The 16,490-nt window shown below is 51.1% G+C and overlaps 1 protein-coding gene and 1 non-coding gene across 2 annotated transcripts; both read left to right on the forward strand.

Moving 5' to 3' along the window:
* The first annotated feature begins 524 nt into the window (after positions 1–524).
* On the forward strand, positions 525–10,021 carry LOC147222011 (G protein-coupled receptor 22). The gene is made up of 2 exons (XM_086168832.1): positions 525–705; positions 5,532–10,021. The coding sequence occupies exon 2, from the start codon at positions 5,640–5,642 to the stop codon at positions 7,227–7,229; it is 1,590 nt and encodes a 529-aa protein (XP_086024958.1). The 5' UTR covers positions 525–705; positions 5,532–5,639; the 3' UTR covers positions 7,230–10,021.
* Positions 10,022–11,173: 1,152 nt separating this feature from the next.
* On the forward strand, positions 11,174–11,246 carry trnaf-gaa (transfer RNA phenylalanine (anticodon GAA)). The gene has a single exon. It is a non-coding gene; the product is annotated as a tRNA-Phe (tRNA).
* The last annotated feature ends 5,244 nt before the right edge of the window (positions 11,247–16,490 follow it).

Consider the following 16,490-nt stretch of genomic DNA (forward strand, 5'->3'; position numbering starts at 1 on the left):
TCCTCCTCATCCCTCTCTTCCTCCTCTTCTTTTTTCTCCTCCTCCCCCTTATCCCCCTCTTCCTCCTCATCCCTCCCCTTTACCTCTTCCATTCTCTTCCCCCTCTTCCCTTTCCTTTTTCTCCTCCTCCTCCTCATCCCCCTCTTCCTCCTCCACCTTCATCTTTCTCCATTTCCTCCTCATCCCTTTCTTCCTCCTCCTCCATCCTCCTCCTCCTCATCCCTCTCTTCCTCCTCCCCCTGCAGAACCCCCCCCCTCTCTTCTTTCCTCCCCCCAAATCCACCGCTTTTCATTGGAGTGAGATGAGGTGACGTGCGCGTACGCCTGCTCGTGCGCGTGCACGGCGCAGGTGGTGGTGGTGGGGGGTTTGAATTGAGAAACGTGCGGGTGAAGAAGCTGCGCGTTCACCCTTGAGGGATCCCGGGCCGTCCTTGTGGAAGCGCCCCCCCTCCCTCCCCCGCTTCCCCCTCCGGATGCGGGTCCCCGGGACGGTGCGGGTCTCCTCCTCCTCCGTCCGCCGATCCCGCGCTCGGGGATGCGGGTTCAAGTTCGCCGCGCCGCATAGGAGCGTGCGGGAGCCGCGCAGCCGCAGAACGCGTCCCGCTCGGAGACGCGCACGTACACGCACACACACCGCCGGTCGTCCGGTGCGAGGAGACGGACGCCCGCGGGAGGATGAGACCGGGATCCCGCATCTACGAACGGGTAAGTTTTTTTGATTCCACGCAACACACGCGGACGCGCTGCCGTGCACGCGCGTGTCAACACGCTAAAAAAAAATAAAAATAAAAAATAGGACTTGGGAGAGAGAGAGAGGGGGGGGGGGGGGGGGGGGGGATGCGTGGAAACCGGATTAGACCCCACCGACAGCAACACCGCAACGCCATCCGGTGTTTTGCGTGGCCGTGCGGGACAGCGTCCCGTCCCGCACGGCGTCAAGCGGCACCTGCAACAAAGAGGCAGAGGGGGAGGAGGAGGGGGGGAACCGGGATTAGGAGGCGCCGCCGCTTCGTTCGCCTTAATCCACATGTGTTTATGTGATCATCTTTTGGGGTTCCGTGGGGTTCCGTGGGGGGGGGGGTTCCAGTCACGTGGGTGCGCCGCCGCCGCTCTAACGTGACACCGGTCCGGTTCCGGCTCTCGAGGACGCCGACCCATAACCCTCAGTCTGACATCATCTCCAGATTAGATTAGATTAGATTGGAATAGATTAGATTAGATTAGATTAGATTAGATTAGATTAGATTAGATTAGATTAGCCACCACTCTGGAGTGCTGATAAATGGTGTGGATAAAGAAGGAATGATTCAGATCAGATTACGTTACGTTACATTACACTGGATTAGCTCGGTTTAGATTAGATTAGCCATAAACGCTATAGATATATTAGATAAAATATATTCGATACATTTAAATGAGATGATATTAGCTTGATATAGATCAGATTAGCTGCAATGCTCGGAAACATATAAACATTGTAGATAATCAATTATTGATTAGATTAGATTAGATTAGATTAGATTAGATTATCTTGATATAGATTAAATTAGCTTCGCACTGGATACAGGATAAATTGCACTGCTAAAGAATGGATGAAGAGTTGAAGGATTAGATTAGATTAGATTAGATTAGATTAGATTAGATTAGATTAGATTAGACAAGATTAGACAAAATTAGATTAGTTTGGTATAGATTAAATTAGCTGTGCACTGGATGCAGGATAAGTGGCATTGCTAATGAATGGATGAATAGTTGAAGGATTAGATTGGATTAGATTAGATTAGCCTCAACTCTTGAGTGCAGGATAAGTGGTATGGATAATGAACGAATGGATGAATTAGATTAGACTGGATTACGTTATATTGCATTACATTGGATTATCTTGATATAGATGAGATTTGCCATGAATGAATGCTTAGATGAGATTACATACAGATCAGATTAGCCAAAATGGTGGGAGCCAGATATGCACTGCTGACAACGAATGAATTATTTGATGAAATTAGATTAGATTTGTTGATATAGTTAATCTTAATTTAGCTTAACCTAGCTCAGCTTGAAGTAGATCAGTGAGAACCATCACGACTCTCCGAGTGCTCCTAATCTGGAGTGTACGGGTGAACCTGCTGTGTGTCCTCTGGGCCGGACGAACGAGCGAGCAGGAGGTCCGGGATTAAAAACAGCGTCTTCCAGGCGACGCTTAAACAATCAGGATAGCGAAGCGTGAGAATTCCCAGCGGGCTTTGAATGCAGCGTTAGCTCAGGTGAACACACAGGTTCTGGAGTGTGTGTGTGTGTGTGTGTGTGTGTGTGGGCCTCTCAGCCGTGTCATCTTGACGTGTCTCCACGGCGCCAGAGATAAACATCACTAATGGAGGTCTAATTGGCTTCTGTGGCGACGGAGCTCTATCACCGTGACGTTCCTCTCAGGAGCTCCTCAGGAGGCGATGTTCTCCTGTTGCCTCCTGGAGGTCGTTTTTTGTTGTTGTTTTTTTTTGGGGGGGCGGGAACAGAAGCCGAGTCTGGATCTGAACATCTTCTCTGATTTAGTCCAGGGAGGTTCTCCATCTTCTCCTGCCCGGGTTCTTCTCCACGTGTTCTGCTGCTCAAGTTCTTCCTGTTAGCTTCTCCACTTTCTGGGTTCCATGTTCTGATGCTAACAAAGCAGGAACTGTTCCGCGCTGAATGATCAGATTGTTTTAGGAAGTGAACAGAAACCTTTGTTTGGAAAGACAAACAGTGTGAGTGTGTGTGTGTGTGTGTGTGTGTGTGTGTGTGTGTTCTGTCTCTCCGTGTGTTGTGTGAGCGCGCTCGCCGGTCGCCAGTGACAGGAAAGAGCAGCCTAGCGGTCTGCTGTCAAACCCGTGGCGGCGTTGAAATGACCCTAGCGCCCCCGAAACGCCTCTCTGTGACACCCAAGCGCTAGCGCGTATGCGCCACCGCGTCGTCCTGTTAGCATCTTCATTAGCGCTAATCACGGCATTGTGACGACGGCGCCGGAGAGCCACTTGGCGCCGCCATTGATTTCCCACCTCATCTTCAGGGGGATGTGATGGTGAAGCAGCCCTGATTAGCTCTTATTGATGGGATGCTATCATTAATAGCTTAGCGGCGGCGGCGGTGTGGACGCCCAGGGAGCGCAGCGGGAGTGTCTTCATCAAGCGGCGTGGACAAATGACGGCTATCGACGGACCGCCAGGGGAGAGGGATGTCTCATCCCCGGCGGCCAATCAGATTGGGCCATATATCCTCAAGGCCATGGCGGTTAGCCCGCCGCCGCCGCCGCCGCCGCCGCTAATCCCCTGCTAGAGCCGTGTCAGCGGAGGCAGCGGAAGATATAGACCCTTAGCAACGGGGACACCAAAGTGGGAGGAGCCACAAGATGGATGGAGATGGAGGCGAGCGAGGGAGTAAACACACACACACACACACACACACACACACCTCCTCCAGAGAGCAAACGACTCAGCATCCATCTGTGTTGCCCTCTCAGCTGCCACCCCATCCATCATCCCCTCGCCGCCGTGGCGACCTCCCATTTCAACCCCCTCACCTCGCATTTGACGTGCGGATGGGATTCAGCAGTTTCTTAAACACAGAACATGTCACACAGCCTGCAGAGCGGCGGCGGCGGCGCTCATGCAAGCAATCCCTTGTCTGTGTGTGTGTGTTTGTGTGTGTGTAACACCAGCTGTAATACCAGTTTCCGCCACTAGGGGGCGTGACTTCTTTGGTGGTCGTCTGATAAGACCCGGACCAGGGGAGGGGAGGAGCCAATCAGGGCTGCAGAACAGGATGTGTGACCATATTTGGAATTGTTTGGACTCCATCTTGAAACTTTTGGGTTTCGTGATGGGTTTTTGGAGAAAAATACGTTCCCCGTTGGACCGAGTTCTCCAGGTTCTCGAGGTTCTCTCAACGTTCTCCTGCCGGAGATCCCTTCTTGATCTGGGTTCTGAGTGTTCTTCTGGATTATCTTCTGAGATCTCTTCATGTTCTCCTGCTGGCTTCTCTGAAACCATCTAAATGAGGACGTCTGTCTGTGCGCGGCCCCTGTGATTGACAGGTGAAACCCCGCCTTCCCGCCCCGGCGTGAGCTGTGATTGGTCCCCAGGTTTGTCGGGTTCACCATTGAGTGGAAACCTTGGACGGAAGTCTTATCTGTCTGCTGACGCACGGGACGCTGTTCTCGGTGTGTGTGTGTGTGTGTGTGTGTGTGTGTGTGTGTGTGTGTGTGTGTCGACTCATCCATGCCGACTCACGTCCTTGTGCTCGGTTGTTCTGACAACGGCTCCTGATACCTCTTTTAGGTCCTCACCTAACAACACACACACACACTCTCTCTCTCTCTCTCACACACACACACACACTCACACACACACACACACAAAAGCAAGATCAGTGAAGCAGTGGACCAGACGTTAGTTCATTAAAAACCCAACATCATCGTCATCTCCTCGGGTTCATTTCAGGCCGGTTTTTCTCCGTCTGCGTGCATGTCGGTGCGCACGTGAGTGTGCACTTGGGTATTATCAAGTCAATTGACCCTGTTAGCTTGAGGAAGCTAAAACAGTGACAACACACACACACGTTCATCTTGTTTCAATGGTGGTGCTCTTGTTAGCGTAGCCGGGTGCTAACGGTGGCGCACTCCAGATGTTCACCTGGTCATTCGCACATCTGGACGATTTAAGGTTTCCAATGAATCTCCATCCAGTTTTTGGACTGTGGGAGGAACCTGAGGGGACACGGGACAACGTGCACTTCTGAGGGACAACGTGCACTTCTGCTAACCGCTGCGCCACTCCTTGCAAAACAAAACAAAAGCGTAGTTAAAGCTTAAACAGACACCCATCCGAGGGACATGCTAAGTTAGCTCCATGCCATATTATTAGCTTCCCCTGCAATAGGTAAAGATTTAGAGAAAATTGTTCTTTCTGTCCTTGTCAGGGGGCAAGTGTGTGTGTGTGTGTGTGTGTGTGTGTGTGTGTGTGTGTGTGTGTGTGTGGGGTTCTTAAATCGATGGCGCTTTTAGATCCGTGATCCGCCGGCAACACAAACCCAATGGAAGCCATTAGCGGACGGAGATAGAGCTGCAGAGTCCTGCTACCCGCGGGGGCATTTCCACTTTCACACACTTTCAGCGCGTGTGTGTGTGTGTGTGTGTGTGTGGAAGGGGCGCAAACAGGAGGCCACTTTTTACTGTAACGTCGATTTTCGTGGTCGGTTCAGGGACCGTGTTTTTTTTTTTCGCCGCTTCATGGAGTTCTTGCCTTGGTGTCTCCAGAATCCGGAAGATACCAAGTCAACGGCGGGGGTGGGAGTTGCTTTCAGGTGCCTCCCCTCCCCGCCACCGGTCTCCGACCCACATAACGCGGAATTGCATAATGACTCGAGCTACCGCCCACATCTTGCGAGCTGCGAGCGCTGACAGCAGGCTCCTGCCGCCGGCGCCGATAATCCGGCGCTTCTCCCGAGGACTTGAACTCCACACGCTCAACCTCGATGTTTCTTTTTGTTTTCGCCCTCAGAAACAGGATCCGGCCGCCGGCTCGTCGGGGCCAGCGGCAGAGCGGGGGCGGAGCATGGTCGGGCCCGGCGGGCGCCGTTGCTATGCGTGAAGGAGCGCCGCCGCATCCATGGAGAACGAAGGCTATCGTGACCTCCTGGAGACCAGCGACGGGCAGGGGGCGGGGCTTCTGGAGGGCGGGGGCGGGGGCGCGGCGGAGGAGGACTGGGGTCGCCCCTACCCCCTGGGCTTCCAGGTGTCTCTGACCACCGTGCTCATGCTGGAGCTGGTCCTGGGCTTCAGCAGCAACCTGACCGTCCTAGTGCTCTACTGCGCCCAGTCCAACCTGGTGGACTCCGTCAGCAACCTGGTGACCGTCAACCTCCACGTGCTGGACATCCTGGTGTGCGTGCTCTGCCTGCCGCTGACGGCGGCGGTGGTCCTGGTGCCGGCCGACGTCGGCAGCCTGGCCACGCTGTGCTGCTTCCACGAGGCGTGCGTGACCTTCACCAGCGTGGCCACGGCGGTGAACGTGCTGGTGATCAGCCTGGACCGCTACGACATTTCCGTGCGTCCGGCTAGCCGCCTGCTAACGCCGCGCCGCGCCGCGCTGCTCCTGGCGGCGGTGTGGGCCGTCTCCCTGGCCGTTTTCTTCCTGCCCTTCCTGGAGGGGGACTTCTTCTCCTCCGGGGCGGAGGACGGCGAGGAGGAGGAGCCGGAGGCGCCGACGGGTTCCACGCCGGCGCCCTTTCCCCTTTCCCCGTCCCCGCCGGTGTGGCAGAACAGGACCCTGCTGTGCGTCGGCGGGCAGGGGTACTACACCGGCCTGGCCATGTACTACCACCTTCTTCTCCAGGTGCCCTGCTTCTTCATCGCCGTGGCCGTCATGCTCTTCACCTACTCCAGGATCCTGCAGGCCCTCAACATCCGCATCGGCTCCCACGTGATGAGGGGCTCCCGCGCCAAGGACTCCGCCTGCAGCTTTCGCTGCCGCAGGCGGAGGAGGAAGGACCTCAGCTTGCCCACGGAGACGGCGTCCTCCGCCCGGAACCAGAACCCGCCCCGCCCTCCCAGCATCCACTCTCCGACGCCGACGTCCCCTCCGCCGCTCTCCTCCATCCCCCAGGGCGTGTCGGACAGCGGCGCCACCGTCACCACCGTCAGCACCGCCGCCACCACCCCCGTCGCCACCACGCCGGCCACCCCCGCCTCGCCCATCCCGGCTTCGGCCCCGCCGCCGACCTCCTCCGTCGGCGTGCAGGCCTCCGTCTCCGCCATCATCGCCCTGAGGCGGGCGGTGCGGCGGCACCGGGACCGGCGGGAGCGCCAGCGCCGCGTCCTGAAGATGTCGCTGATCATCATCTCCACCTTCCTGGGCTGCTGGGCGCCGCTGTCGGCGGCGAACGTCCTGATCCTGTGCCTGGGCCCCAGCGACGGTCTGGTGCGGATGCGGCTGTGCTTCCTGGCCATGGCGTACGGGACCACCATCTTTCACCCGCTGCTCTACGCCTTCACCAGGCAGAAGCTGCGCCGCGCCCTCAAGACGCGTGTGAAGAAGCGGGTGGTGTCCCTCCTGCAGGTGGACCCCGCCCCCAGCGGCGGCACCGTCATCCATAACTCCTGGGTGGAGGGCGGCGGGGGGCAGAGGAAGAGTCGCAAGCCGCGGGCGGAGGCCAGCGACGGCACCGATCGATGCCTCACCGAGGCAGTGAGGGAGTGATTGTGTGTGTGAGTCTGTGTTTGTTTGTGTGTGTGTGTGTGTGTGTGTGTGTGTGTGTGTGCGTGACTGTGTGTGTGAAGGTGACGGATTGATCCTGCCGGCTCCCGGGGAGGTCGATCACGCCGCACGTCCTCCCACGGGAAGAAAAACAGGAGCCTGCTAGTTTACAAAAGCTGCGATGGCGGCGGCGGCGGCGGCGGCGGCGGCGGCGGCGGCGGCGACAGCGGCAGCCTCTGACTGCAGCCGCCCAGCCTCGGCGTATCCACGGCAACACAGCTAAGGGAAACACTCGTGCGCGTCCACATGTAGGACAAGGGCAAGCTGCAGGTGTTGCATGCCCAGGCAGACGTGCATGCTAGCAGCGCAGGCTAGTGCCCACGCTAGCAACTCAAGCTACTAGTGCATTCTAGTAGCTCAGGCTAGAAGTGCACGCTAGTAGCTCATGCTAGTAACACACGTGTAGTGCATTCTATAAGTGCAGGCGAGTGGCCATGCTAGTAACACAAGCTAGTGGTGCAGCCTAGTAACACACACTAATAGTGCATTCTAGTACCGCACGCTAGTAGGGCATCCTAGTAGATCACACTAGTGGTGAAGGCTAGTGGTGCATGAGAGTAGCACACACTAGTAACACATGCTAGTAGTGTATACCTGTAGTGCACACTGGTGGTCGCCATGCTAATAACGCAAGCTAGTAGTGCACCCTCGTAACACAAGCTTGTTAGCACACTAGTAGTGCACCCTAGTGGTGCAAGCTTGTGGCCACGCTACTGACACAAGCTAGTGAGTACGGCAGTAGTTCACGGAAGTGGTGCTAGTAGCGCACACTAGTAACACACGATATAGCGCAATCTAGTAGCGCACGCTACTGGTGCAGGCTGGTGGCCACTGTAGTAACACACTAGTAGTGCACGCTAGTAACACACGCTAGTAGTGCATTCCAGTAGCGCACACAAGTGACTATCATGTGTTATTAGCGTGAAATACTAGCATGCGCTAGCAATACATGCCGACGGACTGCGTCTGGCCGTCACCTACGAAAGCACACCGATATCTACCTGCACAGATTCTCAGCGCCCCTCCCCGCTCTCTGCTCCCCGCGCCTTAATCGAGTCGTGGGTTCGAATCCTATGGTGCTGAAACCGCTGTCTGTTTACGAGGAGCGTGCACGAGCACGAGCACGTCACTCTCTCACTCTCTTTCTCTCTCTCTCTCTCTCTCTCTACCTTTTTCTCTCTCTGCGGCGGCGAAGCTAAATTAGCGGCGGCTAAATGCAAAGGTTCAGATCCAGAGTTTACAGCGCGTCGGATTCCAGCGACCAGAAAACTGCAAAAAATAATACCAGTGATAGTAATAATAACAATAATAATAACGTGATTTACATGTAACTCCAGCAGCGCCGAGCGCCACTTTGAGCTCACGGCCTTTTTTTTTTTTTTCCGAAAGGACCGGCGACACGAGTGTATATGTGTGTGTGTGTGTGTGTGCGTGTGTGTCCATGTTTGCACATCTGCATGTGTGTGTGTGGAGGATGAGGTGATATAAAAAGCAATTAACAAAGCAATGACCCCGAGGGTGTTCTAGGCCGGGAGAGCGGACCCCGGTCTCCCGGTGAACCGCCGCGGCATGAAATTATGGGGTGTGCACTCTGCGTCTGTGACGGGACACTGTAACGCGACTGACGTTGTATTTGTTTTCGGTTTTAATACGGAAAAGGGCAATATTTGGGTCCTTGTGGCCCCGGCAGGGGTTCCCGGGGGAGTTAGAATAGAACGCAGAGACGGCGAGAGGTCAGCGTTCGGGGCGCCGTCCCCCACGATTTGGCCGAAAAACCTGCGGTGTTTCCAACGCGCCCGCCTCTGTCCTTCTCCTCAGGGCTACACCTCACATTTCCCCGGATGCGCCGTCAACCGGCGCCCCACTCAGCTCTCCGGGCTCCGGCCCGCCAAAGCAGTCGGCCCCCTGTGTGTATTGACTTATTAATCATTTTCATGATCTATTTTTTATGTATGAATTTATTGACTTATGTATTATGTTTACCTTTGTTTATGTGTTTATTTATATTCATTTCTAATTACTTATTCTCATTCTTTATTTCATTTATGTTTTTATATACTTTTTGTTGCTTACTTTATGTTTTTTTTAATTTGTGATGAAGTCACTTATTTATTTATATTTTTATTCCCATCCTTCATTAATTTTGTTTATTTATTTATTTCACATTTTATTTTATTTCTACTCTTTATCTATTCATTTAAAAAATGTTGTGTTTGATGTTTATCTGTTGTTTATTTATTTTATTTTTTTTTCCCAATGTTTTTGTTATTTGTTTCCATATAGATATTTTTGAATTTATTAAATCGAATTTATTTATTTATTCATGTAACTGAGCTAGGGTTCCCCCCTCAGGGGTCGACCCCATTCTCGTGTAATTATATGTGCGTTCTTTTCAGGGATGTAAATATGGAATGGTCCATTTGGGTATTTTGGGGGGGGGGTTATTCTTGGAGAATGTTCCTTTCAGTCGGGAAACGGGGGTGGGATGGGGGGTGCAATCATCTGCCGGACAGAAAAACAGCCAAACTCTGGAACGACTGGCTATTTAAGAAAAGTATATACTTGTATCCGTACTGGTGTTAATACTGTATGTGTACACTGTATTGTATATTTATGACCGTGTGTATAGCGGAGTACTAGTACTGAATAAACTTTATATAACATGTTATTGTATAGGACGCCATCCGTATTAAACGCTTGCTGGGGCCGATCCAGTTTGAGTTTGTGCGTGTCCAGTCGCGTTTTCACTGTGTGTGTGTGTGTGTGTTAAGTACCGGCTAATTTCAGGTGTGTGTGTGTGTGTGTGTGTGTGTGGCCGCTCAATGGCCGCCCACAGGGTGGCTTCATCTTCTAACTTGCAATGTGCTTTACTCTATGTTGTATGTCGCCATATTGATTCAAAATCAAAGCGTGTTCCAGTATGTTTGCTAACCCCCCCCTTCTTCTCTTCATCCTCCTCTTCCTCCAGTTCTTCACTCCCCTTTTCCTCCCCCGCGCCGTTCGGCATCAATCATCTCTTATCCGCCGCCCGAAACGATGCGCTGAACAGCTGCAGTGTCTCAGAAGCCCGGAGGAAAGTCACCTTCGGGGGAACGAGAGAGAGAGAGAGAGAGAGAGGGGGAGGGAAAGAGGGAGGGAGGGTAAGTGAGATGGATAGAATCTGGCATCAAAACATGACGTGACTAATAAAGGGGCGATAGTGCGTCACCGCTTGATAAAAAAAGCACTGGAAAAAAAAAAAAACTATTTGTCTCCGAGGCTTTTCGCTGCAGTGCAGCAGTGGCGGCCATCTTTGTTTTGGGCACAACATGGTCACTGGAATTAGGGCCTAACAAGATATCCCTATTATTTACAAAAAAAGACAAAAACAAAAACATTTAATGTCATTCTATAACTCGGATAAAAGTTATTTCTATTTCTATGTTATTTTATTAATTGCAGGGAAACAAGTCAACCACCGGAAGTGAAAACCGGAAGTGGTCATAAAGGGTTGATTTAGGTTCTATGGCTATAAAAGTGTTCATAGAGTAAACTGAACTAAAACAAGCTAAAATTAATTCATATTAACTTGGATTTAAAAAATCGAATAAATAAAATAAAATTAAATTAAATTAAATTAATTTAAAAAAAATAAAAAGCCCGTTGGCGAGAAGAGGTTGGGGCGGGCGGAGTGAGCGTTTGCGGTGTCGCAGGAATCCGGATCGGCAGTTGAACCTCTGTCTCCACCCTGTGGCCGAAAGTTGGCAGCGGAGTCCCCCGCGATTTTCTCCTTCATTCCCTTCTCTCTAAGGTTTTATCACCCCCACTCATTTTCTCGTTTTGAAAAGAGCGAGGAACACAGTCCCTCCATGAGGTATATAGAGCATTGCTAGCCGCACATGCTATGCGCCGAAATAGCTCAGTTGGGAGAGCGTTAGACTGAAGATCTAAAGGTCCCTGGTTCGATCCCGGGTTTCGGCAGCACAATGGGGATACATTTTGTTAATAGTTAAAATTATCATATGATATATCTCATTTAAAATCTTCATACTAATCGCATGAAAATTAATGCAATTAACCCCCGCGCTGCGGTAACCGGAGCGCTTCCGGGTTCAAATCTGGTCACGTGTCTCCATCACGTGATCGATGACGTGAGCAGGGATTTTCGCAAAGGTAACTTCCGCTTCAAATATATTTCAAAAAACTTTGTCTTTTCATCGTCAAAATGTGCACCCCCCGAAACTATAAAAGATAGTGTTTTTTTTATATTTCAAAATTACACAGGGATAGTATTGTGCACCGGCGCCATGTTTTATCTTTATTTCTTTATATGTTAAAGCCGAACAAGGTTTTTTGGGGGAAGTGTGGACGTTACACAGGACCAATGTTCAAATAAATACATGAGAAATACGCGAGAAACTTTTGGTAGGTAAATTTTTCCTTAAAGTTTTTCTGTCTTCTCTCTATAATGACTTAAATTTGAATAAAATATGGCTAATTAGTGATAAATTCTGTCTAAACAAATAAGGTCAAGGAAGTACTGTATCTTGAAAAAAAATCACACACAAAATATACCCAACAAAAAAAAGAAAGATTAAATGTTGATATTGATGACTCGTGATCTCTCTGGAATAAATGAAGAATCTATTTTAAATTAATTTCATTATTACTTGTACTCGCAAATATTCTGATTAAATGCACAAACCTTTATCTTTCTCACTACAGCTGCAGGATAAGGACATTTTTCTTTACAATGCGGACCTCATGAAGGAAAAGGACTTCAAAACACACTTTATTTTGGAAACATTTCTATAATATTTGTGTGTAAGCGTATTTATGCACAAAAAATAAGCAATACACTATCAGGGTTTTTGATTGTTTTGTATATATATATATATTGTGTGTTTGTGTTACCTCTGGCTAAACAGATTTGTTGTGTTTATATATGTTTAAAAAAAGTACTCCATTTTATGCAGTAGAAAAAAAAAACTGGATAATACTTCAAGTAATTGTTGTCTTCATTAGTCCCCCCCCCCCCGTGCAAAACCCAGTACACGGAGGTACTCTTGTCCCAAGTAGTAGTACTCTGAGAGTACTTGTACTATCTGGAATATGGTAGTTTAGCCAAATCACCGCGAGAGGGCGCCCGAGGCCAATCAATCGCCCGGTGTGTGTGTGTGTGTGTGTGTGTGTGTGTATGTGTGTGTGTGTGTGCGTGTGTGGACAAGGGGTAGCATGGCAACATCAGAAACTGCTTTTTATTTGTTATCTAATTTTCTATTTTTTTTTAAATCTATTTTTGATTGATTTATCCATTTTTCCAGCAAATTTCAAAAACACACGGTATTTCACAAGCTCGTTGGCCGGCGGGAAGACAAGGAGGTCCCTGAATGCATCATTTTAGACACCACAAAAGGCTTCAGAGGATGCGATAAGCAATTTTGTTCTGCAGCGTAGCACGTTTCCACTTCCTGTATTTGTCCAGCTCCACCCCTCTAACCCTCAATACACACTTCCTCTTTTTTTATTTTCTTCCAATTGCCCTCACGTAGCCTCCACTGCCTTGGCTTTTAGCTCACGTGGCCATTCGGTCGGATGAGGAAGTTGCACGCGAGGCCTCTGAGGCCGGACCGGGCCGACGCCGCCCCGCGTGATTGACGCCAGAGAGGTTTGGCGGCGTACGATGGCGTGCTCCTCCACCCGTCGGGTCTCAGAAGCCACCAGACGTCTGCCGCGCACGTATCCAGTGCAACCTTAACCCCTCTCCTTGCTGTATTTGTTGTTGGGCACGCTAAGGTGTCACGCGATCCGGCATCCTGAGGAGCACTCGGCGTACTCGGACCGCTATATCAGGGTCAGAACGCCATTGATCTGCATCGGAAAGGCGTTATTTATAGACTGGGAGGAAGCAGTGTGTGTGTGTGTGTGGAGAGCGAAGGGGTCAGTTACTGTTCTTCTGCAGTCCTGACACCATCAGGGATCCGTGACATGACGCAACAAGGCTGTCCGTATAGTGAAGCTATTAGCATTTAGCTCTTAGCTTTCTCTAGCTTCTTTTATTATTATTATTTTCATAAAGGATGATGTTGAGAGAATCTGCAGCATCCAGCTAGCTTAAAAACTAGCTGGCGTCACATCCGTCTCCAGATGACGGGCGTGAGGTCAGCTGAGCACCTGCGGTTTCGGTCGCCGGACGCTCAGGACGCCGGCTCAGCAGACGAGAGCTTTGCTAACATCAAGTGCGGGGAAACCTCACACGACCGATGTTTACAGAACACACAGAACGCCAGGGAGGGAATGTGGGACGCTGACGTGCTCGCCGCACGTCTCAAAATGGAGAGCTGTTATTATTACCAGTGTAATAACACAGTTATTACAACTGTCGTGACATTGATGGCGTTTTACCAACATGTTATTGTCCTATTTGATCAATATTTGTAGCAGCTACATAAAAACAATAATGATGATAATAATTTATGTGTTAGAAATGGCGGTTTTTAGCGTGGCGCACTTGCACCAGCCTGAGCGTTGAACCGCGGCAGCGCAAGTAGCTGCTAGTAGCATGAGCGCTACGACTGCAAACATGCTAACGATACTTCTTTCCAAATATCTCAAAGCTCTGACACACACACATACATGTTTGCTACAGGCGCGTGCACGGCCGAGGATCTGATCCGTTCATATGCGGCGTGCACATGGGCGTGCACGTCCGGTCCCTGCATCCACGACACATTTAGCTATATCTTAATCCAGGTTATAGATATGAAAAGGGGTCGTCTGTACAGTGTGTGTGTGTATGTGTGTGTGTGTCTTGGGGGGGGTTCCCGCCAGAGACCACGTGCGCTCTAACCCTCCGTGCACGAGCTGCTCGCCTCAAAATGTGCAAGCTTGGCTTTCTCTGAATCTTATGTAAGAGGAATGGGCTGACCCTTCACCTCAAGGAGGGGTGGGGGGAGGGGAGCCGTGCACGGCTGACACACTCAACTGGTTTGGGGGTGTGTGTGTGTTGGGGGGGGGGGGGGCGTTCACATGCACACATGCACACATGCACGCTCCTGAAGATGAAGGCAGCATGTAGCCTCTGAGCAGACATGGGGGTTTCCTTCTCCTGATAGCTTAGCGTCATCAGCTAGCTGTCAATCACGTGACACCTGACTATTCACCCCCCCCCCCCGGCATGGGACCTGCACCCCCCCCTCCCCCCTGTGACCCCATTTTCTTTCACCCCTTCACCGTTTTGTTCTTTCTGTCCTCCTTTCATCTGATCCCTTTCTTGATCTCTGGGATTTGCTGCCGTGACGGTGGGCCCCCGGGTGGTGATGGTGGTGGTGTCGGGGGGTCCGGGGGGGTCCGGGGGGGTCCGGGGGTGGGGGTCCGGGGTTATGCAACCCTCGGGGATTACCCCGCATGAACAAATTGAGTCGGACAGGCTGAAGCGGCAGAATACGGGCTTCAGACACATTCCTGCAGAGCCGCTGAGGAGAACGTCAGAGCTACAGGGAGGTGCCATCGATGGAGTATCCGGGGAGAGGATGCCCCCCACCCATCGCCGTGACTACACACACACACACACACACACACACACCTCGGCCCCAAAACCCCTGGGAATCCCGTAAAACCTGCCGCTAATCCTACTGGGGTCTGGTTTCCTTCGGCAGTGTTACGGTATCAGACACAGGTACTTGGAACTGCAGGTTGGTTTATTTCAAGCTTCTCGAACGAGACGGGAAGCCTTAAATACTCTCCAACAATATGAAGTCAAACCATCCCATAATATGCAAGGGTGTTGCATATTATGGGATGCTCAGGGGGATGGGGGAGGGGGGGTGTTCAGCTACCAAGCTCTTCTCCTGTGGAACCATCCTCAGAAACCTTCTTTAGCTTATAGTTAGCATTAGCCTCAAGCTACGCTGCTATAAGCTAACTGCTACGGGATCCCATGATGCACTTCTCATTCCACCCTGTCTGTGCCCGGATCTGATTTAGGATCAGTGGGATGAACGTTTGACACCGACGCGTCCACCGCTATCCCTGAAATGGCGTTGAAAAAATAGCCATCAATAGCCATCATGGTGGCCGGCCACCGCTAGCTAGCCCCGAGAAAACCATGGAAAAAAAAAACTAGCAAGGTGTTCGTGCTGTGAAGAGATGGAGAAGTTGTTGTCGGTGAGATGTGGAGATGGAGAGCATAGTCTGAGACAAGGCAGGAGATGTTTACTGGGATTTGGTGCGTTGGATGGCGTCGGACGAGGCGTCGGAAGAGGCGTTCAAAGCCGGTCGGGGACGGTTTGACGGTTTTACTAATCTTAAGTTACCTTCAAAGATTTACAGCTTGTAAAGGGGCACCTTTACCAGCACCTGTTATTACATGTTTATTACACATCTATGTCTATTACACGTCTATTACACATTTATTACCATGTTTAATTCGCCGGACGGGCGCCGATGCATCCTTAATGACCATCTCGCATCAATGGCGGCGCCAATCAGGCAGTTCCCCAAATGTTAATTGGTTTTAAAAGAGGAGCGGATTTCAGTTTAGCAGTTTAGCAACATCATAGCATTAAGTGTAGCCAGTAAGTTAAGCGATAGAGCACCAAATGAAACCAAACAACTTCCAAACTATTTCATTTTTCTTCTTTAAAAACACATTTAAGTTCATTGTAAGGGGTACATTTAGTTCGTAGATTTAGATCGTAGCTTTAATCCAAGCTAGTATCTAGCTGTTAGCGCTAATGTTGTTAGCATTAATGAATCATCATTTCCGTTCAATATCAGCCGTTAATGTGAACATCAGTATGGATTACGGGAGAAGAGCATCCTCCTCCTCCTCCTCCTCCTCCTCGTCATTTTTTTGCGAGAGCGATGGTGGATGGAGAGTGGGGGCGGACAGCCGAAAAACTGTCTTGTACTTTTCCACTCCCGAGGAAGATGAGCGGCGTGCCCTTCTCTTCCTGTAGCCTTCCATCCGGCGTCCTGCCCGCGTCTTCCTCCACGCCAGCCAGCCAGCGCTGACACACTGCGGCGACGGGATCGGAAAATTCCACACCGCAGCCGAGAGAGAGAGGTGGAGGTGGAGGTGGCGGTGGGGGGGGGGGACGGTGCACAGCGAGAGCGAAATGTAGGTGGAGGGGTCATTGAATGCATCACTGGGCGAAAACGTGCACGATGCAGGGATACGAGGGCGGAGCTTAAGAGCCGTGTGTGCACCCTCGCTCTTAAGTT

Source organism: Fistularia commersonii, chromosome 21 (assembly GCF_037954325.1).
Source record: "Fistularia commersonii isolate RoL2024-O1a breed Wild chromosome 21, RoL_Fcom_v1.0, whole genome shotgun sequence".
Lineage (NCBI taxonomy): Eukaryota > Metazoa > Chordata > Actinopteri > Syngnathiformes > Fistulariidae > Fistularia > Fistularia commersonii.

Excerpts from the sequence above, each read along its gene's own strand:
- LOC147222011 (XM_086168832.1), top strand. The coding sequence starts at position 5,640 with ATGGAGAACGAAGGCTATCGTGACCTCCTGGAGACCAGCGACGGGCAG.